Source organism: Fundulus heteroclitus, chromosome 3 (assembly GCF_011125445.2).
Source record: "Fundulus heteroclitus isolate FHET01 chromosome 3, MU-UCD_Fhet_4.1, whole genome shotgun sequence".
NCBI classification, from domain to species: Eukaryota; Metazoa; Chordata; class Actinopteri; order Cyprinodontiformes; family Fundulidae; genus Fundulus; species Fundulus heteroclitus.
In genome coordinates this window covers 9,550,327-9,578,080 of record NC_046363.1, presented here as the reverse complement: position 1 = coordinate 9,578,080, position 27,754 = coordinate 9,550,327, and the positions used below count along the sequence as shown (strand labels likewise).

Below are 27,754 nucleotides of genomic sequence, written 5' to 3'. Positions count from 1 at the left end.
TGCGCGCTCGGTGTGCTAGGCCTGCCAGGAACAGGAGTCGCTGGTGCTGCGTGCGGCTCGCGCCACAGGCGAAGCGGCTCGGTTTCCTCCGAAGCGGATTTTGCATCCTTTTACAAGAACAGGGACGCGGGGCAGATGGTCGGCATACGGTGAGATCCAGGAGGTCCGTTGTGCCGCGAACGTGCCGAATAACCAGACTGGATGTGGACAGAACATGGCATAAACACAGTCGGCAAACTAAGTCCTTCTCAGATCCAGTCTGGGTTTATTATTAGAGAGCTGGTTGGTAAAAGATGCAAAAATAAAATGTGAAATACACATAAAAAAGTCCGGGGAACCTGGGAGGATTTGAACAAAGTTTGTGACTTGTAATTTCCCCCTGGGATCATTAAAGTATGTCTGAGTCTGAGTCTGAGTCTGACCCTTATTTCATGGAAACGTTAAAATGGCAATTCCCTCACATGTATCAGAATTCTAATTTCATACTCTTAAAAGTGCATCAGTGTCCTCGATGTATCACCACATCCCTATCTATTGTACTTTCTCTCTCGGTTTCTCCAGTGACGCTAACAAGTCACCCACCTTTCATTTGTGTCAAATGGCCTCAAATACACGCAAAGTCCTGCTGATCTTTGAGCCTCAGACAACAGAGGAGTGCCTCGGTCTGGCTCTCGGTGGGATTTTTTCGTCATTGTACAGCCCCGCTGCAGAACATGCGTCAGCGCTTTTGACTTTTCAAATTGAAGGTAGTTGGATTGCAACAAGAGACACGGGCAATTACACTACAAAAACAAGCTGCACAGAGAAGTTATGACTTAGGGAATCGTTGCTGACTGGATTCTTACTGTCAGATGACTGATGAGATGGATGGCTTGGCCTCGGCTGAGGCCTACAGCAGCAGGAGTATCTCTGGTTACACACGCGGCAGATCGATACTTCCACAAAAGGCCTGTTAGCCCTCTCAACTCACAGGCCTATACAGAGATCCAATGACCGAGATAATCACTAGATGTTTCTTCCCCTCTTATCCCTTCGCCTCTTTTCCTCTTTTCCTCGTTGCCTCTTTTTTTCCATGAGGTCAGCACGGTGTTTGTGAGCCTTTGTGGGTTCAGACCGGCAGTCAAAGGCAGATTTTGAGTATAAGTTGCACTGCGCTGCTTTGGAAAGTCAGGTCTTTAGTGTGTTTTGGTTATCAGGTCCAACATTCGCTATGCTACAAAGCTGGTTTCGCGAACGCAAACTGTGAAACGTCTGCTCTTGTTTCGGGTAAGAGGGACTCGAGTGATGGAAAATGTCACTTTTGCTGCGTTCGATAAACATTATATTGTGTGAACTCACAAAAAAAATTCCCAAACCGCATCACAACGTTCCTCGTCAGTGTAAGGTCTATCTCGCAAACCGCTAGTTTCGGTTCAAGCAATTATTATACACGTGAAAGCGAGTTCTTTAAGCTTGACACTTCCATGTCCATGTTTAAAGCTCTTGAGGTAAGACAGGAAATAGGTCTCAGTTACATAAACATAATTTGTTTAGGATTATTTGTGTAAATACGACCATCCTGGAAAAAAATATGTGAAGGGAAGGCCTTAAAAATCAGCTGCAAGAAGCTCAAGAGAGAACTTATGGAATAGTTTGGTGCCATAATAATGATGTCCTAGCAGCAACACCTCTAAAACAAATTGGCTTTTAACAGCAAACCTCGCAAGGAGGACTGCCTTTAATAATCTTTGCTGCTGGTCAAAGATTATTAGGGGCAAAACGGAGATACCGAGATGGAAGGAAGGACAATCAGTGAGGAATAAAAGTTGCCACACACATTTTTTTCTTTTCAGATGAGTTGCTGGAAAATCTCTATGGGGATACGGGGTGAGCCAAGAGTGGGAGCGTTATCATGGTCGTCCCGTCAACTCACAAGACAGAGAGGGAGGCACCCAATCTATCAGGGCTGATAGGGCCAGAGCAGCTATTAATAAAGTCTCTCTACTGTTCTCAACTTGTCCAGCGGCGATCTGGAGTACCGATGAGAGTTTTAAGCATCCCCAAAAGGTACAGCGCAAATCCTAAACACACAGGAAGGCTTCGCCGCCACAAGACCAAACTCATTACTCCACAGATCGGGTTAAAAAAAACACCGAATATCTCAACTGTCAAACATGCAGTGTAGTTGCATGGCTCTAAAACCCGCTCAAAAAAAAATATTTTGCAACCCAAATTTTGGTTTTCTGTCTGCTTAACATGACAAAATGCAAACACAGGGAGAGAGCATTAAATGAATCCCAGCAGCAGGAGCGAGATGCGGTGTGTACACGCAGCCTGCGACACGCGGGGAGGAACACATCGGACACGATTTACGGGACCGTGATATTTGCTGTGACGATACCTCTCATCCTGATATCATCTAGGCTCTAGTTACATCCCAGGAGTTTCCTTTTTATCGTGAGGACTAAATAACGCAAACGAGACGGGACAGATTGAAAATCATTCACATCTCCTTTTGATTATGCTATCTTATAAAAAAAAAAAAAAAAAAAAAAATATTACACTGGAGTCGGTGGTTTTAATCTGACAAAATGTGAAATCATTTAAGGGGGATCAGCACTTGTTCAAAGCACTATAGATAACTATTCACTATCACCCTTTCTTTCCTCACAAATACTTTTAGGACTAACTACATTATAGAAAGTGGCCTCTCTCCTACTGAGTTACACTTTATTATATAACCCACTGGAAGCCATCATGTCACCGCGCACGCCCTCAGAGCTCCATGCGACAGCCTTGCGTCCGCGGAGTGTTCCTCCTCCCATTCAACCCCTGGGGCGCCTATTTTTCCTTCTATTTATTTGACGTGTAGAGTGTTTCATTTAACTGACTTTTGCCAAGTGGGGATTTTTCTCAAGGAGTTTGGAATTAACAACACATGCCCAAGTATGAAATGTTGCCTTCACTAAACAGGCCAGCGCAGCGCTTCACATGCCTGCAGAGTCCTTAAATGCACACACAGCGACCCTTTCACACGCAGCTCGTCGCCATCAGAGGTGGAATACATTCTCTGGGAATACAATACTAGGTTTTTCATACAACTGCATTGCAGGGTAGCTATATATTTAAGTATTTTGTTGGTTTCTACACCTTATTTTTTTACAATCAGCAACTGCATCAACGACGAAACAAAAACACCGCTTCTGTGCACCGCACAGGCGAATGTTAATTTAGGAGGGTCGTAAAGTTTCTCGAAAAAGGTCACGTAGCGATGCCAGAATCACGAAGAGGTACATGGCAGCTGGCGAGAAACTCTCCTAACAAACAAGACGGGACATTAAGTACTAAATGTGCCATGGGATCACAGTTTCCAACCCAGTCAGCAGCTCTCGCAGCGCTGAAATATGAGAAACTATCAGGGTTTATTTCAAGTTTATTTACTCTTTCGCCACTTCACTAAGTAACCCTCCCATTCAGCACTTCCATCCAAAAATGGAGAAAAAATCCTCAAAGTTAGAATTAGTTGTTTTTTTTTCTTTTTCTTTTACTTCCTTGACAGACTGACAGATATCTGCCACTGTAATTGCTTCCTTATTTGGAGAATTAAATATTTACACTTGGCCTATCCTAATCCCGAGTTTATGAGAAACGTTAAAATGCATTAAGGGAAAAGACATTCATTTTCAAAAAAACACTGCTAACCGAGGCCCTCATCCCCAAATGGATTGTCTGGACCATCTGAAAGAAATGGTTTACGCTTTGAAAAAAAAAAAAAAAAAAAGTACTTCCTTAAGCCGTATGTGCACACAGAGAAATTCCGCAGACTTCTCATATAATGGCCTGACATATACATGCTCTGCACACCGCAGAAATCTCTCAAGCTGACAGGAGAAAACAGAGACGGCCATTGAGGAAACCTGCAGATTGTGCTTTGACGGATTCCACGGAGGAGATGAAGGGAGATGGAAGAGGGTGGTGGGAAATATGCCCCGGGAAAAAAAAAAAAAAAAAGAGCTGGCTGGAACGAGGGCCGCTTTGGAACAACACGGATATTTCATGCAAGGAAGCACCACTGTGAACCTAAATCACCGAGACAGTGAAAACAAAGCCCGAGTGTGAAGCTGACAGGACGCAGGTGAACATGGAAGACGGGCTCTCTGAGAGAAGAACTGTTCTCTTTTTGAGTGAAATGCACGAGCATTAAATGACGTCACAGATGTCATACGACTCTTACCTCTCCTGCTGCAGTGTCTCATGGCCATTTTGCACATCCTGGACTCAGCGATGGTGGGACACGGTATTGTGTCCTTGGGCGGTTTCTTGACGATGTGCCGCGTTCGGGTCTCCAGACCCCACTTGTAGCCACAGGTTTTGTTTCTCCTGGTGCAGGCTCCCCACTCGCTCCACTGACCCACCTCGCAGCCCTCTGCATGGGTTACACAGAAACAGTGGTGCGCAATGAAACCACAGAGAAGTGTTCTTCAGAAGCCACTCAGGCACCCACAGAACACGCTTCTATGCTGGCTAGTGGAGCTTTGCGTGCATGTGAAGCGGCAATTAGTAGTACTTCATTTTCCTGATTGTAATTTACCGCTAATGAAGACCCCACATTCTCTGTCAGAATAACACACATGACCAATAAGAAAAGTATTTTTAGTCTACTAAAATATATGTCCAGATACAGAGTATGGACTAAGTACTTGGTTGGGGCTCCTTTTGCTTGAGTTAACACATCAATGCTGCGTAGCACGGAAGCATTAAGTCCGTGGCTTTTCAATGGCATTAAGGGAAGCCCAGGTTGCTATAACGATGGCCTGGGGCTCATATGTATAGTTTGATTTGGTGTCACTAATCTTCCTCTAGACAATATTCCAAAGACTCTCTATGAGGTTCAGTAATTCACTGCAATTCACTGAAATTCTCAAGCTGTATGCAAACGAAATTTCGTTCTGTACGCACTCTGTGCATACAAAATGACAATAAAGTTTGTCTAAGTCTAAGTCTAAGTACAGGCGAGTGGGCAGGTTCCAAGTCTTGCTGTAACGTGAAATCAGCATCTCCACTGACCTTGTCAGCAGAGAGAAGCATGAAGTGCTCAAAAACAACGGCTGGACTTGCATTAGACCTGATAAAACAGTGGACCGACACCAGCAGATACCTCCTCAAATCACCGCTAGCTGTGGAAACCTTAAACTGGCAGTTCTTGGATTTTGTGTGCCTCCACTCTTTCTCCTTAGTCCAGATAAAAAGGTTCTGCCATTTCCTCCGATTCTGGTGTGGCTTAACCCAAGGAACGCGACTGCCGTAGCCCACGTCCTGGATACGCTCTGATTCAGCTGCTGTCCACAACTTGTGAATGTCCAGCAATTATCAAATCAGTCAGGACTGTTACTATCCCTTGGCACCTTTTTCTGCCACACTTTTTCCATCCACTCAACTTTCCTTTTGCATGTTTTGATACAGGTCTCTGTAAACAGTGAGCTTCTTTAGTTGAGGCAACGTTTGTCATAACATGGACATTGTATGATATTTCTGTATTAGAAAAATCCTTTCTTACTGGTCTGTTATGCCATAACAGTTATTGTATTCATTACCTGTAAGGTTTAATCATCAGAAATAATGGACATTTAAAATATGGGTAATGTATCCATATATTGTCTGAATTTCCATTTTGAATTTCATTAATTCGATACATTTCTCCTCAACATTGTAATCTCTCAAGGTGCACCTGCATTTGGTCAGTTTTACGTACCTCCACACTCCATTGTGTCCTCCAGCGGGGCAAAGCCCTCGGGGCACTTATCAAAACAGCGCCCTTTGTGCAGGTAAAAACCTGATTTACACTTGGTGCAGAAGTCTTTGCTGAAGCAGGACTCGCAGTCGTCTATCCTGCACCCTGGAGGAAGAAAGCAGAGAAAGAGGAAAAGTCATCTGGGTTTCAGAAATCAGCTCATGTGGAGTTGATTCAGAGCCGAAGTGTTTGGGAGAAAAGCGCTTTTGGAGGGTTTATAGTCTCACTCGTTTTTAAGATACAACGGTCAATGATTTGTGAATTATTTCAAATAGCAGAATCTCGGTATTGTTATTGTAGTAAACCACCGTTAGTTTTTTTTTTTTTATCTCCTTATACTCCGGTCTTTGTTCAAAGTGAGTAAATCAAAAGTGTGAAAACAAAAGGCAGAACAGCAGAAGGGGTGAGGAACTGAAGAAAGCTGACCTCTTTGTGCAGGTTCATCCAAAGCTACGCATGCAAACACACCAGCTCACATGTTTTCAACTAGAGGGAGCTGCAAAATGAACAATAGTGTCCACAACGCTATCCCATCTCCCCCCCCCCTCACTGTTCACATCTTTATCTCTTTCCATACCCCAAAACGTCTATTGCAAATTCAGCTTTTCATTAAACTCTGAATGATGGGTTGCGATCACAAAGCTGGCTTTGAGTCGTTCGGGTTTTGGCTTTAGCTCTGAACGAGAAGAAAAGGGGGGGTTGGGGGGGTTGGTAACCGAGGAGCCGCCAGGAGAGACGACGACGTCTTGCCAAGTAAACACAGAACGGTTTTAATCAGCAAACACAACGGGAAACTCTGCGTCTCACGCCACGCCCTGCCGACGCGCACGTCGCACGGGGCCGTGTCCTCGCAAAGAAAGGCACGGTAATGTGTCATCAAGGTCCCTGCAAATGACACGTCAAGCGGAGCCAAATTACAACAACCACACCAACAGGGCGACGCACAGCCCCACATGATTAGAAGGAGCCTCCCAGAGCTGTCTAATTTATGCTGCTTCTCAGAAACTCTGTGTAGCGCTGCGGCCCGATACCCTCAGATCTCAAACCTGAGGCCACCGTCTTCCTCTAGTCGCACGGGGGCTTCCCAGGTAGACCGTCATCCCTTGCTCTGATCTGTCCACCGCGCATAGACCTATGCACTCCTCGCAGCGCGCCGTCTAGAACGGTGCGATTTTCCACATGCGAGACAGACGGAGGCTGAGGGCTGCTCTTTTATCTGTGACCCTTGCAGAGACCAGGGAAGGGAAGGTTCTCACAATCACACCCCTTAATTACTCCATCTCCAGCTAACCATCAGGCCTCCTCCTCGACATTCCTGCAAAACGAGGGGGTCCCTCCCCGCTTCACTTTGAACCCTAAAGTATGGCCTCTGCCCACTCACTCTGGTCTCACGCTTTCCCGACCAGTCTAAACAAACCATGAGCGCACGCGTTTGCACAATCACACACACACACACACACACACACGCATACCAATAAGATATGGTTAGAGATAGGCCCACTCAACAATAAAGCTGCGCTCTGGAAAACGTGGCTGAACTGGCCATAAATCAGTCTACAGCAGCTTGTTTTCTACTCACACGTCCACATTTGTACATGTAAAATAGAAAAGGCTAATATAATTATTAAGTGTGTTTCGGGCCTCAATTCTTATTTTAAGAACGAAAGATGCTTAAAAATGTTTTCGGGCCCCTTGAGCTTTTTTCACACGTTGTTACGAGAAAAGTAACACTGAACATCACCACCATCGCGACACATACCATGCTCACTGTGAAACATGGTGGGGGCAGCGTCATGCTGTGGGTATGTTTTCATTCAGCAAGCACATGGGAGCCAAATATAGAGGAAGCATGGACAAATGCTAGCATTACAATGACTCTAAACATCGAGTCAGAGCTAGAGTAAAGGGTTTAGGGGAAATCATAGTTGGAATGGACCAGTCAAAGCCCAGACCTAAATTTAATTGAAGATCTGTGGCAAGACTTCAAAAAAAAAAAAGAATAGATCTTCACGCATCTCCTTCACTGAATCCGACTTAGCTTGAGCTGTTTCCCAAAGAAGAACACTACAAAAACGAAACTTAAAATAAGTAAAATGTTCTTAAAATGAGTGTATTTGTCCTTGATTTGAGCAGGTAAATAAGATTATTTGCCAATGGAATAAGATTTTTGCACTTAAAATAGGAACAACTCATCTCCATCACCTTATTTCAAGTGCAGGATGTCTAATTATCTTATTCTGGGGGGTCAAAATACTCATTCCATTGGCAAATAATCTTATTTACCTGCTCAAATCAAGGACAAATACACTAACTTTCAGAACATTTTACTTATTTTTAGATCCGTTTTTACAGTGAAGAGTCAGTCCTTTGACTCAAGGGGTAAGAAAACAATGCAAGCCACACTTTTAGTTTATTTTTCTAACTTATTGATTTATTGTCAGGGAGAAACTGCATCTCTATATCCAGACTAAACACATTCTGCCAAACAGGGAGTCGTTACAGCCTAACCTCAACTTAAGGCTGTGAGTTTTGTGCATCACAGGCTGAAAAGCACAAAGTGTTCTTTTATATTTACAACGTGCCGTAGACTTCCCAGGCTTGTCATCACCTGAGAGAGCTTTAGTTCACAAAGCAAATTATAAAAAAAAAAAAAAAAAAGTAGGCAGGAGGCAGAGAACATCTGGCAGCACTCTAATCCACTGCCTGTTGTGCAAGTCTAGGTTATTGTTAGCAAATATCGCCAACAGAGAGAAATGTATGAAATACTGTAACCCTTCCAACAGCTGGAGCGTTTAACAAGGTTTGAGGGTAAAGCGCCACTTTGGGTTCTCTATCTCTGAGGCAGACAGGGAAGTGTTAAGGCTTGTGTAAGGAGATGATAATGTCACTCTACCAGATGGATGAGGTGGAACACATGTAAATGAGGCACTATGAGAGTTACAGTGAAGGTAGAGGAACACTGGAGGAACAGAGGTTATCACAATGCATTGGGCCGATAGAGGTCAAAACGACAGGACTGAAGGCTCAGACCAGTTATCAGCCAAGGCACTATTTGGATCATGGGGGGTGGGGGGGGGGTGGGGGGTGAATCATTTGACAAATCAGTGGTGATGCTACATGTGCCAGAAGCAGATACAGGAGAGTGGGTTCATTACCTTAGTGGGATTAACCTCAGGACCACCTTTAAAGTCTTCATCTAGGTGCCACAGGGAGACTAATGAGAAATAATGAGGTCACTGGATCTCAGTGAAGGCCTCCTGTTCCTGGGGCTTAAATGTATTATCTTCATTATCTGCAGGCCTGGTTCTGGCCGTGAGTTATTATATTATGAGCACCAGCGGAAAAGCCTCATGACCACTCATGAAGAACTGCAAAAAGATGTCATTGAAGTAGCTGACGGTGATGGTTTTAACCAGTTACACTGTAGTCCCGTAGCGGCATTGCACTCTTTGTGTTTTGTTATTTGTTGTCAAACTCATGCTCATCTATCCAAGAAACGGTTTACCAGCCTTAGATTATCCAGCAGTGATAATGGCCTGGCAGAAAAAAAGGTGGAAACAAACCAAGTTTTTTCTATATTTTACCATCTTTCACCACCAACCTAAGTTGAACAGTCCTAATCTAGTGTGCAGGACCCAGATTTGGCCGACATGGAGGCTGTTTGGCTTTTTTCACTGCCATCCAGCCATGTCTTGCAGGGCTACAGATGGCAGGAGTTCACAACAAAGGTTAGAGCTGCCATTTTCCTCCTAACTTTCTCCACTGTTTTTTTTGTTTGTTCCACTCTGATGCTCCTCTCCTCCCTAACACAGCAATAGGTGAGGCAGAGAGGGGTGTTCCTGCCAATCAGGACCTTCCAGAGGGAGATCGGGGATGACAGATGTGTCAGCGGTCCTTCCACCTTCTTCACTCCCTCTGTGATATACCCAGTTCTGCTTATTTATGCTCAGCCAGTCCTAGCGCTCACGCAAACTCACACGTCTGAAACTGTATGTGGGGCAATCGGGCACAGACAAGTCCACGGTTTACATATTTTCTAACAAAAAAATGAAATGAAAATAACAGTTAAAATCTGTTTCTGGATCCGTCAGCATACAAAAAGGGGGCTTGGCTTTGTCGATCCGTTCTACTGACTGGCAAACCCAAAAGAGCGGTTAGCAAAACTGTGATGATTAGTGTCCCTAGGCAAAGCTCAAAGGCCAAAAGCAACTGTTCTTTCCCCTGGCCAGACTGTGCGGTGGAAATACCCTCCAGCTCAGATGTTTTTTTAAAAAAAAAAGGAGATTGAAAGTGAGATACAGTAGTTGATGGGAAGAGAACTGCCAATGTATACAGCCATTTGACTTTTTACAAAACTCAATGTGACTTCCTCAACACACCCTGGCTGTCACTGCTGCCCTGCAGTCTTTCATCGGACCATAGCCTGACGCTAAACTGTGGCACGCGCATTGACGTTTACATACTGGCAATCGTGTGCAGGGCAGTAGGTAACTGGCATGGGTAAGCATTAAAATCCGCTGTTGCGTGGCAAGGAAATAGATCCTTTGCCTGAAAATGTGCATTCGTGTGTAGCCACTATGGGTCTTTCATACAGCGGGAGGAAGCATATTTTAAAACCGTCTGTACTTTAATTGTGGACCCTTTCAACACCTAGTCATGTAGAAAAGACAGCTCCCATAGCGCTCTGCTGGTTCATCACTCTTTCCCACAAAACATTTTGCTTTTGATACAGCATGATGAAATATGCTTTAGCTTGGGGATTTGCGTTAAAGCTGAAGTATTGTGAAGAATTGCGAATTAGGCTAGAACACGACTGCCCATCATTTACATCGATTTTGTTTTAGATGAAATGTAATGTGAAATTGCCGCAAATCTTTGCAAAGTAGCAAGGTGACACCCACATACTGTACAATGGCATGAAGCGTATATAAAAATATTCTCCAAACAAATCAGCTCTATACTTGCAATTATAGTTAACAGAGTTTCTATAGAATCAATGCTGACATAAGCCATATTTCCATCCAATTGCCATGCGAATTTTGAGTGAACTTTTAAAATGAAAACGCAAATTACTCGTGTTTCTATCTGCTAGGTTGGAGTGAATTAACCAGGCTACGCAAAGCATAATTCTGTCAGAACTTGACATTATGCATGGCTGTGATAAACAGTAATTTATCATAAGTTGTGTAGGTGAGGGACCGAATCAGCAACAGGACATTGGCGGGTGCATGTTAGATGGATGTATTTTGATGACAGCCTAACAAAACCACAGGGAACTCAGGAACTCAGGAACAGGAACGATAACAGACAACGCCACAATGAAAGAACAATAACATGGAACTTAAATACAACTGGGAGTGAACGGAAATTACCCACAACACCAGTCAGCGCAATTACGGATTGTGACATTAGCCCTCGCCTAAGGATGGACCTGGACACCCTTGGAGACCCCAGGATCTGCAGCACAAGCCATGTCCCCCTGGATACCTTCATCCAGGACCTCAGGAACCCAGGTCCATGGCAGCAGATGCCACTTGAGGCAGGGAGCAGGCTTGTTGGGGGGGAGGCTCTAGGACCAGGGAGGGTGAGGACTGGGTGTCGCGCCATCAGGCAGTGAGGACCAGGTTTTGGCACTTCCAGCAAAAAATGGGGCTCCCCATGCGAACCAGCTGGATGAGCTGAATCTCAGCGAAAGCCCTCTCAAGCACCAGGTAGCAGGCCGGGGGCATTTCAGCTGAAGACCCTCACAGAAGGGGTGCAAGTTGTCACACTCCAACATAACTGGCGGGGCTCACTCCGTCTTTTGCCGTCCTCAGTGCCCGAGTGTTCTCAACAACCACAGCGATTGAAATCGTGAGTTGTGCAGGACATTGGCCCCTAATATTGGAAATATCTTTCACTTGAATTTACAGTCTGAAACGTGTGCCACTTGAAACTCAAAGGTCAAACAGCACATTTGACGTTGACATTGAAGCAGTTGATCTTTCACAAATGGGAAGGTGGTATTTTTTGGGATTTTCTCGTTTCACCTTGTCTGTCCAAACATTTTATAAGTCTTTTAAGTGTATCTATTTCTTCTCTCCATCCATACGTCCTCTGTGTCCCACGCCCCATGGTTCCTCCAGAACCTCTACTGAAAAACTGTGAGGTTTCATCCCAGCGAGTGGCTGAGTGTGTAGGCCTTATGCTTGTCTAGCTTTTGTTTTCCTTTACTCAGGCAGTCCACAAAAAAAATTCTTGAATGAGATAAGATCACACAGACAAACTCTGGAGTAATAACAAGCAGCTGGTTCTTTAAGTGATTTCAGAGGCTGTGTTTAAAAAGCTCATGACAACAGAGCCGTAACACCAAGCTCCGGGCCTCTGTGGAAACCAAAAGCACAAGGCGGCTCTCACCACCACGGCGATGAAATTCTCACTGTCATTTGTTGATGGCATATTTGAGTCTTTGGGAACCAGTTGGCTGGACCAGCTCACAAAGTTTTACATCCAAAACAATAAAATATCAGTTCACGGAGGCTAGATCTGATCGGTTAGAAAAATCACACATGGAGAGCAGCCGAGGAAGATGGCCAAATAAAAAACTGGATTAAAGGGCAATGAGTGATGCGGCGTTAACATCAAAGTGAGCCTTGTACCGAGATCTGATGTTACGTGACAATACAAGATGTTGTTCTAACAGTGCTGTGTAAGGCAAAGGGGTCCAGATTAACCCGCCAAACTTCAGGATCGGTTAGTCGAAATTCAAACATGATGCCGATACAGTGGTCTGGATGCTTCAGCCGATGTAAATAAAATTACTTTTATTACCCAAGAACAAGATGTCTTTCTCTTTCAGTTAAGTAAGAATACAACAATGTTTTATAATGTCTGAGGAGTCCGGGACTTCCCTTCTAACATGGTAAAAATTAATAAAACTGGAACTGTGGTACTCGTGTAGCAGGCAGACATAATGCATCTTGATAATACCAGCCGATCGCTGTTTTTCACAGTTTGGATGAAGTTACTTATACAAAATATGATTTACTCATGAAAGTTGTGTATTTGAGAGAAAATAAAGAATTTAGAGTTGATTAATACACAAGTATTTACCAAGTCCAATCACTGTAGAGAAGTTGATGGTTCAAGGGGAAAAGACATGGTGAATGTTGCTCAACATTGCTAATCTCTCTGGCCTTTTGAAAGCCCTCAATATGACATTGCACTTTTAACACACACAAACTTTCTAAATTTGTTGGGTAAACTTAACCAAATACTGGATCAAAAACTGGCAGACCCCAGACTGTTGGGGGTCAGATACCCTTTTCCAAAAATGCCAAAACCTGACTTCAATGAATCTCACCCACAGGATAAAATAAGAAATGGTGAGATGGCTGAATTTGTTGTGTAATGATGGTGATGTTGCTCGATCTGTCCATGGGTTACATAGTGGCGATCTGTCCATGGACAAGACTGTAAAGGTCTCCAGCGACCTTTGGGCCAGAGGCCTTTACAGTCTTCCGAAGCGAAGAACAAACCACAGCATGCGGTATTGTTGGCCCAGAACAGAGAGACTATGGGAAAAGGTGGCTTTATACCAGCAATGCAAAGGTTGTGGTTAGTGATGGCATAGGGTTGGGTACCAATGGTAGGTTTTCAAATATTGTAGAACAATATGCATATTTTTTAGGAAATGGCTGCTTTTGTCGATAGAAGGCGCATGCACATGGTTGACCTGCATTCAGATGCGTCTCGCATCATCAAGGAGCTTCTGAAATCTTACATTCAGGTCCCAGATGATGATATAGCAGGAACTATTAGGAAGGTGAGAGAACACACTGTTGAACATGTCTCTTGCAAGTGTTCTAGAAATGAATGCCATTTAAATTCTAGAATAATCATATTTTATATTAAAAAAAAACAGCGGCGTTGATTATTGAAGACCTGACCAGATAGCCTACTTCTAGATTTTTGATTGATTGATTGATTTTCGCTTTAACTGGCTTTTCATTTTTGTAATAAAATGAATATAAAAGATTTATTTGTTTCTATGCCAATCCTGAGAGGGTGAGCAGAATGCGGTTCTTTTCTGTCTCTGCAGTTGCTACATGTTCATATACTTCAGCCTTACGGTTCAGATACCCTCCTCTGGGGATACGTTTTAGTGTGTCTGTCAGAAGTTTGGCTCGGGCAACCAAAAAGCTTCAAGTTTCTCACTGTTTTCATATGAAACACTCAGCCAACGCCTCGGGCTCTGTATAAACCTACAAAGTCCGTCTCCATCTCTGAGAGCATATTCAATGTTAACATAAGGTTATGAGATCAGGGTGTTACATGAGGAGGAGAAAGGTACTGTTCATTAATTGGATCTGAGTGTTATTCTTTAACAAGTATGGTTGAGAACATTTTGATTTGTCAGTGTTATTGTTTGGATTTTTCATTAACTGTAAACCAGAATTCCACAGCGTGGGAGACCAAAGGTGTGGCCTCTTGTAAAGCGGGAGACTAAAAATACTGCACTCCATAAAAAAAAAAAACAGCAAAGGGGTGAAAATTGGCAAAATATGGAAAATGCCTTCATCTCGGAAACAGTAAATAAAACTGAGCCAATGAAAGCGGCATTCTTTATTCTTCATAAGCACGTTACCAGTCACAATAGTTCATGCTTGTTTTTAATTCATTATTTCCTATACTTGGTTTACGCTATTGTCCTGTCAGTCAACAGAATATTTTCCCTAAAGTTTTGGGTGATAATCAAAATATTTTTCAGCAAATGAGACATGGGTATTGGTGTTATTTTTGGTTAGCTGGAGTTTTAGCCAGGGGAACTCTCTTGGATGATACCGTTGGATCACTGAAGTACCCCTTTGTGATCTGATTGATGTCAAGGATATTGTTTGTCATATGTTCTTGAATTTCTTTAAATCTGGTCATGGTTTATTAGTTTATGAGATCTTTCAGCCTACTTCATGTTGTCAGACAGGTTTGGATAAATATATTTATAATTGTATTGGTCAGACAGAAGTCAGACCCACTAAGAAAAAAAAATCTGCCTTCCACAATAATCAGTTAATTTATGATTTACCAAACAAGCCGATTCATTTTTTTTTTACATCAGTCCAGATTGATTTGGATAGCTTTTTATCCTAATAAATGAAATCACCATTTTAAATCATCATTTGCCTGACATTAACCTTTATAGGAGTATCTGAAAGAACAAAAATGGAATCTGTTATGGTGGAAATACTGTTTCATAGTTAGACATCCTCAGCATGTTTTGAATCATAAGGTCAAAGTGGTGTTACAGAAGGATGAGAAACAGCAGGCTTGCCCTAACTCTAGCTCCTGAGGGACCTGATGCTAAGATGAGGCTTCACTAAGGATATCAACCTGTGTGAACAGACAAGCCGTTCAAATTGTGAGTTATGTGGGTCCCCTCTTGATAATTGACAGTAAATCAAGTACTGTGGGAAAATGGGAAGTGGATGTACGGTGGGGTGGAAAGAATGGAAGTACGTTGGACGTCGGGGTTGAGGGAGGGTCTTACTGGAGCACATGTTGATCTCAGGGCTGCGCATCCCGTAGTATCCAGCTGGACAGTCGTGAAGACACTCGCCGTACTGCCTCATCCTCTCCCTTCGCAGGAACAGGAAGAGTTTTGGCTGGCAGTTCACACAGCCGTTATCCCTGGAGCACACTGAGCAGCCTTTACAGATGGGGTATGCTCCATAGCTAGCTGTAACACACAGGAAAAACAATGATTAGTAAGATGATATCAACTATCACCTCTCCACTGTAACTATGACCTGTTTCAACAACAAAAAAACAGATTTTTAATGTTCACACTAAAATCTCTCAGTTGCCACTGTCTGGTTTGTTTGTCTGCGAGCAACCATCAAAATGGCTATATATACATAAAGAACAGGCTTCATGTACCTTAATAATTTTGCATCAGTTGACTTAGTACTGTCAGTGCCTTCTTCTTTGTGAAAAAGAGTATTGAGAATATGTGATGTTGCGATCCAATCGTGATTATGGCATCAGATTCCTGTTTGAGTCATTATTTCATGGTTTGTCCCAGCAGTCCCTGATCAAATTGAACTCCTGATCCCTTTTGTTGGTCCTCTGTTGGTGATTATATTAGTCTAGTATATTACTAGAAAGAAAGATAACCACAACTTGGTTTTATGTCCACAGCTTGCAAAGCTGTACTACTGGGCATGGCTATTTACTTGGTTCAGCTTAAAAATCACCTTTACAATCTAAGTTTATTTCAATATCTACATCAACTTTTACAGTGAAGGAGCACCTCTACTGGCTGTTGCAGCTTTGTATGACCTTTTTTTACTGGGCTCCCGCGCTAGATGTCAGCGTAGGAAAAGCTGCACAGAGAGCAGCTGAAACACCTCTAATTAAATTATATGATGCTGTAAGCAAGGAGCTAGGTTGGCGAAGCAGGAAAGCACAGGATTAGCTGTAACCGCGCTGAAATATGCTACAACCCAAATTGTCCATAAATCCAATCAAAACAGACAATAAACCCGGTAGCATTAGTATAGCACCTCAGCAAACTCTTTGAAAAAGTCAGGATGCTAGTTTACTGAAGTCAAGAGACGCATGCATAAAGTGAGATATAACTTTAGAAAAAAAAAAAGCTGAATTTGTGGATGTTTTTAATTCTACAACAAGGTGCAAATGCATAGCTTGTCCTAAAATAGCCTCATCCCCTCTCTTTCAGTGATGACACAACTTAGCCAAATATAAATTTATATTGAGGTAAATGTAAACCACAGTCAATTTATTTGTGTTCTCAAAAACCAAAGCTGTGCAGATTACATGGGAAAATTTACATATGCAACTGGCTGCTGTTAACTATGGAGCAGGATCATTTATTTGCTGCATGGTTGTCGCAAAAAGTAAAACTGGTCCTGTCCTCTAATGAGAGCCAGGACCAGTTCAGTGTTACGTCTCTATTCAAATGAATATCAAAATCATTTGCCACGTTTTAATCGGAATACAAAAGTTATGACAATGGAAGCAATAGATGGTTGGCATACTGAGTTTAATAAACATATTCAAAATGAATGAATTTAGAAAGAATATCTCTCTATTTGTTGCCATTTTGATGAGGCGCAATGATGACTGACTCTGTTCCTCTTGGCGCTGAGGGTGAGGCGAGGGACCACAATGTGGTGGATGGTCCAACGCAGGAGGTAGCAAAATCAAAGACCACTTTTTAATTTACTACAGGCAAATTAAAAGCATGTAACTTTGCACAAGTGTTCTTTTTTCTGCGTGAAATACACAAGTTATTATATTTGCAGTTTATTTGCTAAAGTCACATACAGTTACTGTATGGTATTTATACGTCCTATACTCCAATCTGTGCTTTTTTGCCAGGCCTCAGTGGCAGGCTTGCTCCTGTATATATTTAGTGCAATCTGCTTTGTAAATCTAGTGAAGAAATAAAGCTAATTGTGGTAGTAAAGAAGTTGCAGGAAAACGGGCAGATTGCACTGCTTCTCAGTTCTGTAGTATATACATAGCACTGATTTCAATAATGTACTGGGTTGGGACTTGGCATCACTCTAATCAATGTTGGGAACGAAATAAATACTGATCATAATAACCCTATATAGTACATCCTAATAATATATCAGAATATAAAGTATATCAGAATGACTTTAGAATGACTTTACGTAAGAAGTCAGAGTTATTTTGGTGTTTTTTTTTTTAACCATGACGACTTTAGGCAAAATGTAACAGTGGGAGGCCCGACCAGCAGAATACAATACAAGTAGACCATAATGCCTGTAATAGATACATCAGTAGGATATTCTTTAACTTAGAGTAAACATGTCCAACTCAACAATTTGTCATTCATGCAAACTCTGGTTCCCCTCTCAGTATTCAAATGATGATTGGTTATGGATGTGAATATTGCATTAATTCTGGTCAGAGCTGGCCTCCTAAATGATTGTGTTGAGACAGCTGATGAAAGCCCTCAAAACCGCTGTGGCTCTGGCCACGGCTCGACTTGCCTGCGGAAGACAAAGGAGCCAGTAAAAAGACAGTCCATTCCACAATAAGTGACTTTCAATGTAAACTCCTCAGCGTCCCATTTACAGGAAAATGTCCTTGGGCGAATCCAAACGAAAGACACTTAAGCTGATCCCGGCCAAGTTTTAAATATCACATGCGAGGACCGGGCAAAGGCAGCGCTCACACTGAGCGACCTACCACAATGCTTCATAAAACACATTGGAGCGAGCTGGACAAGACCTAAGAGGCAGAGCAGAGCGGAGCACGTCTGCGTTACTGGCCATAGATCTGCATATTAGGTTTCTCCTTTTTTTTTTTTTTTTTTTGCAAATCACCCAGAACATTACTGCTAAGTGGGTCTAGTGCAAGCAACAGTTTGCAATCAGGTAAAAATCAGTTGGTGAATGTCTGTGGCTTTTTCGTTTTTACATTCATCTTGAAACCTTAAAGAGTTCAGACACGTCTCCAGAGAGGTATGCTGGCTCCGCCGAAAAACATTCATAGTACCGAGGCCGCAATAGCTGACTTTAGTGGATTAAGTGCTGATCAGAACGTGTCTCTGATGGTCTGTAGGGATGAGGTTTGGGAGGGGGGACACTCCATCAACTATAGTGGTGCTGGAATACACAGCCCAGCTCTATTTATCACCCAGACTAGTGAAGGATCATCTCCAGTCGGTGTCCACTCAGGAAGAGATGAAGAGGGAAAGAGAACCTCATTTTGGCTTCTCTAATTTTCAAATAGAAATCTCTGCACTGCAAAAATAGAACTAAAAACAAGTAAGGTTTTCTTGAAATGAATGTATTTACACTTGATTTGAGCAGGTAAATAAGACTATTTGCCAATGGAATAAGATTTTAGCACTTAAAATAGGAAGATTTCATCTCCATCATCTTATTTCAAGTGCAGTATATCTAATTATCTTATTTTAGAGGTAAAAATACCCATTCCATTGGCAAATAATCTTATTTACCTGCACAAATCAAGGGTAAATACATTCATTTCAAGAAAATTTTACTTATTTTTAGTTCTCTTTTTGCAATGTGCCTCTTGTTCAACTGTCAGTCCCATGTCTTCTAGCGTTTTATTTATTTCTGATTAGAGTCGTATTAGTGAACATTATACAGCAATTCAGTTCAGCATCCTCAGAGTGACTTGGCTCTAAAAAGCAAGCACAGCTGCTGCTGCTGCTTTCCCCCTGTGGTTTGTGCAGCTGCATGAAAGCTACCCAGCAGGTAACACTACAGCCCCAATTTAATATATTGAATATTTGATTTTGCCAGCTCTTCCATTCTGTAACACTAAACTGCACCATTAGACCACACCTCGAGACTTAACGGTAAGTTTACGTTTAACACACGGCTCAAATCTGTTTTACAGGGAACTGACAATCGCATTAGCGTGGCCGCGCTTCGCCGCGGCCGCCCTCGCTCGGCTCGTACGCAGCGCTGACAGAATGGGTAAGCCAACTTGGCAAAAACAGGGAGCTCTTAGGCTGGAAAGCGTCTCCGTCCAGCTCATTTCGATGAGGTTCACTCCTGTCACTGCTGACGGTGTTACTCCCTGACAAGAAGACGCTGGACGGGCATGTGGGCCTTACAGCACTCATTAAGCCCTGCTCAGCCTTTGTTGTCAACGCTTTGTTTTTGCTGGTTGCTAATCTCAAACTTCACACTGATTTGGGATAACGTGACCGCACACCGTCTGAACTAAGCATATCCCACATCCTGGAATTACCGTATGACTGGGGGAGGGGGGGTGGCGAGGAGGAGGAATGGCTGCATTCAGGGAAGAGAGAGAAACTCTTAGTGCTGATCTTGAGAGATTAGCTCTTGTGTGTGTCTGTGGAAAGGTTTGGAGGTTCAGGCCACAGGTATGTCAGGAAAGAGGCCACAATTCACAGTGTCTGGAGCGGCGCTGTCCAACTCACATCCCACACGACAGGCAGAACGTCTAGCGAGCTTTGCACCGATCCGTCGACGGCCATCGGGGGTTCAGACATTCCCGAGAAAAACCATCGCTCGTATTGATCGGGTTTTTCTACTTAAGTGAAGAGCTTTCTTTGTCCCTGCTGCATCGTAACCCAATTTGGCGAGGACCATAAACCTGAATGTTTAGTTTGCTGCGGAATGCATTTGCATTTGTTGCGGCCTCCCTCTCCTCATTTTTGCACACTGAAACCCAGTGCGACTGAATTCAGAGTGGATTTTGACACATGCCCAAGCAGCCCTCGACAGGCTTTTTTTTTTTTTCTTCCCCTGCTCACAAATCATGTAATGTTTTTTAGCACGTCCTTGAAACCGAAGCGACCCGGACAAGTAGAAAAGACGCACAGAGAGCAGCCGCTGGGAGATTACGGATAGCAGCTTCAACGCTTTAACATACGCAACTTCTTAGGACTGCAGAGGACAGCGCACATCATTAGAAGTGGTAGTCCTTGCGCATGATAAACTCATGTCGTTTACAGTTTCAACCACAGAGTGTATATTACATGAAACGCAACAAATCCGCAGCTCCCACATCTGAGGGATCACTGTGGGCCCCAAGTATTGTATTTACGAAAAAACAGGGTGTATACCATCATCCGCGCGGAGGCCTACTCAACCTTTTTAACACAAAGACTTAAGTGCCTCAGTTTGTCATGTCTTCAAGGCAGAACCTCTGCTACAAAGCTGCTGCTGATGTAAAGGAACCACATGAAGAACCCCCCTCATATCCTGTTCCTTTTTCCCCTCGTCTATCAATAATTCTGCCACAGCCAGATTGTTGCGATTCCAAATGGGGAGAATTACACTTCGCTTAAGCGTGTCTGCAGAGAAAAAGTTGCATTAGAAAATAATATGACCTACAAGTTAGCTTACTTGACCTTTAGAGGAAAATAAATCCCTTGTTTAACAGCTTATGTATTAGACAAAAATAGACAAAGACTAGCGCCTCCATTAGCTACACTTGGCCCTTCATAAATCAACAATTAGGCTGAGACCAGTGAGGAAAGTAGATACTGGCTGTCCTAAAAGACACTAGAATTCACACAATCACCTAAGTTGCTAAATCTGTCATCTGTATTTAATAGGAATTGACAATGTAGGATAGGGGAACCATTCCAGCCCCCACCTTCATCCAGAATTAGGAATCGGTGACCCAAAAAGGACATTCCGGCAGAGGTGCTTCGATGGGTTTTTTTAGTCTTGCATTCCTAATTCTGGTCAAGAACATGAATGGTGAACAACTTCTACCCTGACAGCGACTGTGAGGGACTAGTGTGCAAGGACCTTGATGCCACTGAATGCTTTGGAATGAAGGAGGGGCCCGCGACAGCACTTCTGGCCCATTGAGAAGAGCAAGCGCAACCACAAAATGATGTATGTCACAAACCGCACCGGACACTGACTGTCTGTGATCAGCCGTACATCACACCCTCAAGCCTCAAACTTGGCTAATCCTTGCATATGTCAATAATTTTTGGGCTGTGACTGGGTAGCTCAGAGGCATAAATGTTTCAGGTTTTGAAGGATACTCAGTGATACAATGAGGAAAAGGTTTGTTCTCTCTTAATAGTCAGAGTTCCAACATGAAGAATGCATGTTTGATTCATGGCAGTGTGCCTTTGACACCCACACATCGTGTTGGGAGGCGCGCAGCTTATACAGGGCAAGACCAACTATGACAATTTTAACCTCCATCCATTTTCTACACCTGCTTATCCATGCGGGGTCGCAACGGGGCTAGCGCCTATCTACAGCGGTCAATGGAGTGAGAGGCAGGGTACACCCAGGACAGGTTGCCAGTCTACCACAGAGCAACGCAGACACATGACAAACAACCATGCACACACACACTTAAGGGCAATTCAGAGAGAACAGTCATGTTTTTGGACCGTGGGAGGAAGACGGAGTACCTGGAGAGAACACACCATGCAGAAAGACCCAGGCCAAGGACAAAACCCAGGAACTTCTTGCTGCAATGCAGCAGGTCTACAGACTAAGCCACTGCCCGCAATAGTGACATCAGAAAACTGCATCTCTAGAAGGGTTCTTTTCTACTGAGTGAGCATGAGAAACTGCTGTCAAAACGCCCAACAAGCACACGACAATCCGCCCACGTCAATGGTGAGCTAACTTCCTAGCAGTACCCATAATATTATTCATAATAAACGATTCCAACGTTATGTAACCCAAAACCTTGACAAGGTAAATTGCAAATTATTTGAGTTCAGTGTAGACCTCTGAGCTTAACCTTAAAAGGAAGATGATATTTACCGACGTGAGATTTTCACAGGCTAACTTTGACGAAAGCCCTCCAGGGGCATTCTTAGGTTTATGAATTTAACTCTAAAGCTAAAAAGCAGAGATGAACAATAAACCAGATCCTATCTGTTTTCCCATAAAAGTTCAAATTTATGGTGTTGGGCTATCCCCTAATGTTTTATTTATAAAGTTGTCAGCTGTATTGGTTGCGTGTCTCTTTTGCCCGTTTTCCAGCGTGTGCTATGAATGCCTGTTTAATTCCTGAAACATTTGCGAAGAACAGGGTCTCACCGGCTTTTTGATTTTAGTCAAGCCAATCACTTGCCATGAGGATTCCATCCGAATTAAAAACGAAAAACACTTGCAAGTTCATCCAGTTTAAGTCCAGAGTTAATCCGTATATAACATGCGTCAATGTGATGAATCCTGTGAATTGCTACAAATGGAATACTGAGGGCCCTGTGATGGACTGGCCCCTTGTCCAGGGTGCGGGGTGCACACTGTCTATTGTTGGCTCTCTCCACTTGACCCCTGTAGATAAGCCCAAGACCCAAGACCCCCACACTTCCCGATCCCCAGCCAGAGATGTCGCGAGGTATGATCAGCTACACAACATAAATAAATGGATGACAGGATGGAATATTGAATATTGAAACACAACTGTTCCTGTTTTCACAGCCCTATCCCCTTTCTCCAAGGACCGCTGGTATGTAAATCTAATAACACAGACTGTGAATGCAACTATCCAGAAAGCACACTGACTATTGTTGGCTCGTACAGTACAGCATGTGGGGAACCATATTGGTGCATTAACATGACAAAAGTCCTCTGTTTTTTTTTTTCTTCCTTCACTATGACTATATTATCTGTCATACGCTGATGAAGCAGCAGTGGAGAACCTGGGGTTTGGAACCATCAAACCATCAAGTCAAAGTGAGTTGTGTTCTCATGTGGGATCCATCACATCCACCAACAGAATTATATGCTTTCATCGTGGCACTGAGACAAAGATTGTTTATTGTCTTCCTCAGTTGATCCCCTTAAATGATGGTGTAGGCTCACTGCAGTTCCTCCTAAGAGAAAGGGCAGATACGGGCCAGTATAGCTACGCGGCCGCTTTCTGGAACACTTCAAACCACTAAACGCTCCAAGCTCACACTTTTGCTGCTGTAACAGTGTCGGCGCTCTCCATCAGCGTTCGGTCGATATTCCCGACACTGTTCAAAGTGGTACGGGTAAAATGAGATGGACATGCACACCTTTTAAGGACTTAACTTCCTGAAGAGCTTCAAGTCTCTATTAACTAAGGAAAGAAGTTAAACATTACTCCCTCCTCGGAAATATCCGAGGAGGGTATATATCTTTTTCAGTTCAGCAAAAACTAAGCGGGTCTTGCCTGTATCTCTTCCATCTGGACTTTTTTATTTCTCCAGTTTGCGAAAACACATAATACAGTAAGCACGTGTTTATAATTCGGGACAGTCCTTCTGTTTGTAATAATTTTGCTGCATGAGACTAAGCAGACACATCTTCCTGTCAAAAGGCTCTTGTGAAACATGGGCAAGGAGGGAAGTGCCTTGCTACTGAAGCACAAATGTAAGGCATGACGTACAGGATAGTGATGAGTAATCAGCTATGATTCACTGAAAATCTGAAACAAATAAGGCAACAGTTTTTTGTTGGACAAACAACGAAAAAAAATGCAGTTGGTGGGAGTCACACAAACTATCACTTAAATGAGAATGAAGTCAATGAGCGTTTCTATTTACGTGGAAAGCTAAGCTATCTGGGTGTTAGTCTGAGCAACATACGTATCTAACCAGCAGATCAGATGGGCTGCACATTTCTATCTTTTGCATAGTTGGGAGTCCCCAAACGTACTAAAACTCATGAACCCACTCTACACTATTGTGTATCCGCCCTCTGTTTCAATGGATCACAATGTGACATCATAGGTGCAGTGACCAGTGAAATTATTATTATTTTTTTTTACAACCTTTATCCATATAAACCTCCACTATAAAAAATATGACATCAGTGAAATTGACATGCTTACTTTAAAGATGTGACAAGACTTAAAAATGTAGCAAAGTGCACTTCTTCTCATATTTAAGCCCAAGGTCATTTTTTTTCCCATACCATGAACAAGCAAAATATTCTAGCTTTCAAAGGTGAATCTAGTTTTACTTTTCAGTTGTTAGATGAAACACTGATTTAAGTTTGGTGTTTGAGTTAAATAACTGCAGCAGATAGATACATAAGTGAAAATAGCTGGTTATTTATTTTTACATCCCCTTTCTTGCCACATCCTTATATCTATATATATATATATATATATTTGACCTAATGATCAACGTTGCAATTTTTCACCAATGTCAAATTCCTACACCCTCAACGTTTCCATATTCATGAGTCCATAAAAAACAGCTCAAAACAAAGAACAACGTGTTGTATTACCGTCACAAAGTACATGTACATGGCCAAAATACAAATAAACAGTTTAGACAAGAGACGCTACCTGAAAAATAAGTCCTCCCATTAAAACCATACTTTATTCATATTAACAACAGTTTTCCTGGATATTTCTCCCATGGTTAACATAGAACATCCATTTGGACCATAGGATTGTGAACCATTACATTTAAATCTAAAAGGTATTTTCATGTCAATAAATCTTGCCACTTCCTTTTTATTGCAGAAGAAACATTGACAGGTCCAACTGCATTCTCTTCTTTATGGCTACATCTTAGCTGTGTCCAGCTCCTTATTAACATCTTATTGATGGTTTGGGACTTAAGGCAGATGTTTTAGGTCAAAACCTGATGTTTAGGATAGTCTAAAAACTGTGTAGCTGACATGACATGTAACATTATTTTTTATTTCATTTCATTTTCTTTTCTTTTTTTTCAATGTGAGCCAAACTGTTAATTAAGCACTTTCTCCATAACATCCATTTTTCTACTAAGGAAAACTCCATAAGCGTGTTGGAAGGAAAAAGCAGAGGCCTTGATGTGGTGGTCAACTAGCAGAATTGCCTTTTCACTTTGAGCCGAGGTCCCATAAAGTTTTCCATACTTTATTCGAGTTTTAACAGTAACAGAAAATTGTCTCACTCAGTGTCAACATAATTGAAACAAAATACTCAAACAATAAAATTCTATAACTATTTGTTCCAGCAAAGGGAAAAATCCGTTCTACAAACATTTTATTGTCATTTATGGGTCTATTTTATGTTTTTTTATTTTTTTTTCTGTGGTGTATTTGATATGGTTACCACATTGCTTTCAAGTGGTTTCAGTAGAAACAAATGTGTTGATTAAATCCCCTCAACGCAATTTAAAGCAAAAAGCATTACAAACATTTGGTTTGTAATGAAGAATGCTTTATATGCATGAGCAGCTTGATCATAGCTCACTGATGACAAAGTAACTCCCAGTTATATAGGTTGGAAGTACAACAAACAAAATAACCACAAACTAATAATTTTGATAAATTAGAAATCATATTTATCGATATCGATAGGTAACAAAAAAATTCTAAACATGTCTTTTAAGTACAGCCCTGGCCATTTTATGCTGTCGCTTAATGACCCAGTGTTAGATACAGAACACACAAACACACCACCACCATCCACCCACCCAATGCACAAAAACACATCACACTTTTCACACCTTTATTTGTAAAAAAAAAAAAAAAAAACAGAAGTTTTCCACTTCACAACTATTTATAACTTTGGTTACTTTAGCATTGCACTGCATATATATTTTTTATCCTGAGGTGTAAGAGCGGAAACCAACCCATTCATTGGACGTTACAGAGTTATCTAAGATACTTTTTTTGCTAAATCTGCAGGATTTACTGCAGAGCACAATTCTTCCTTAGCACAATGTTTTTTTTCTGTTTTCCAGGTCCTTGCACAGACCTTTTTTTCTTTCAATGGGCCACTCTGTGCGCGTCATTACAGCGTAAGACAGTAGCAAAAAAAGGTGTGTGCATCATCTCTACAGTATACACACAATGACAGACCTGCTGTTTAACTAAAACATGTTTTTCTTGTTTTTGATGCCTCTTTTTAACCCAAAGACTGGTCAGGGAACCATGTGTGAAAGCATCTCAGGAGGCTACCTATCACTCAGAAGGATGGACTGTTTTGCTTTCTACAGGCAACAGAAGACAATGTGGTTCCTGGTTCTTACCATGTTCTTATTTCATTCATCTCTATTCGTTGCTTCACAGAAAAATGTTGGTGTTCTAGTGAAATGAGTCAAATGCCCAATTTATTTTGTCTCCAGATGACAGCAGAGTGCCGGCGTCGCTCTATACTATAAATGATAATTGTAGGGCTGGTCTCTATAAAGAAACTGGCAGGATCAGCGTCGTCAACAACCATGCACTTGAAACACTTGGTCAAAAGACAAAAAATCAGATAAATCACAATTCTCTCTATAAATTGTTGCCAAAAGCCTCTGGCCCTTAGCTGTATGAAGTGTAATAAATCATCCTACAGTTACTGTTCCTGAGAGTCTGGAGGTGATGCTCACCACATTTGGAAAGGATTAGTTCAACTGTCCTGGAGGTGTGTTGCAAGATTTAGGAAGTTATCTTCCTTTTTTTTTTTTTTTTTGAAATTCCAAAGTTCCTAAGGTGATCAAAATACTTGCAAATTATGGAGCTTGGAGATTTAAAAAAAAAATAAAAATACCCAAGGTGTTTCTACGAGAAGCCGACAAAACCTACTTGAAGGGATTTTTCCTAAAAAGAAGGGGGGAAAAAAACAACCATCCGCCAATGAAAAGGAATCAATATTCATAAAGTAATCCAAGCAAAGCACGGCGAGAAACAAGCCCCGAAAGAAAAGGAATCATGCAGAATGTGAAGATTTCGCTATTTACACTGCCTCAAATTCACTCAAGCTGTGGAAGAAATGTGTTTTGCCCTTTCATGAGAAGGAAGAAACGGCAAGGAGGGAAAATCTGGGTGGAGGAAAAAAGGTGGAGTGGCTCCTATTAGACCACATGTGGCTAATTTGGCACACATAAATCTAACACCTAATTCTCACACCTGTAGCTTAATGTTCAGTCAGCCTAGTAACTCAGTCACCGAAGCACTTAAAAGTGGCTTTGAAGGCATTATTTTTTTTTTGCTCTTCGGTGTGGGAGCGGACGTATGGCATCCTAGAGGTGGAACAGTCAAGCTGACGGGCATACTTGGCATATTTGCACCCCAGGCAGCATTCCTTCATCTCTCCCACCCCAGCTCATGATCACTCCTCCATTTGTCATCACCTTGACTAACCCCATCTTCACTTCCAGATCAAGCAAAGAGACAAAGCGCTGGCTGTGGAGCTTTTATGCGAGCCAGAGTGAAATGCTTTTTGAGTGATAGTTTAAGAAATCTATTAATAATGGAATGTGACAGACTCCTCCAGCTTTTTCTGTGTTACATTCTACAGATCCTTTCCTCTTTAAAAGTGTCCGCCCCTCTCTTATCGATTTATTTTCAAACTTCAGATCATCGGCTACATTTTTAATATCAAAGCTAACCTGTGAAAATACAAAAAGGAGCTTTCAAATTAAACTGTAATTCATTAAGGGGGATAATATGAGAAAGCAATTGCCCCCTAAACACAAAAACTGGTTGTGGACATAAATATATTCATTGTTCAGATTTAATATGCGAACCCAGTCGCTGAAAAGGTAAATGATCTCAAGCTTTG

General features: G+C 42.2%; 1 protein-coding gene and 1 long non-coding RNA gene across 2 annotated transcripts in view; one reads left to right on the top strand and one right to left on the bottom strand.

Moving 5' to 3' along the window:
* Positions 1–27,754, bottom strand: part of rspo2 (R-spondin 2) — a 70,420-nt gene that overhangs the window by 24,441 nt on the left and 18,225 nt on the right. Inside the window, exons 2-4 of the mRNA XM_012872878.3 lie at positions 15,297–15,485; positions 5,732–5,875; positions 4,214–4,405 (exon numbers count right to left, since the gene is read on the bottom strand). Of these exons, the coding sequence (XP_012728332.1) occupies positions 4,214–4,405; positions 5,732–5,875; positions 15,297–15,485 (525 nt within the window). The remainder of the gene's footprint in view (positions 1–4,213; positions 4,406–5,731; positions 5,876–15,296; positions 15,486–27,754) is intronic.
* LOC118559116 lies at positions 22,589–22,997 on the top strand. Its single transcript, XR_004928664.1, has 3 exons — positions 22,589–22,633; positions 22,717–22,744; positions 22,927–22,997. It is a non-coding gene; the product is annotated as an uncharacterized LOC118559116 (long non-coding RNA).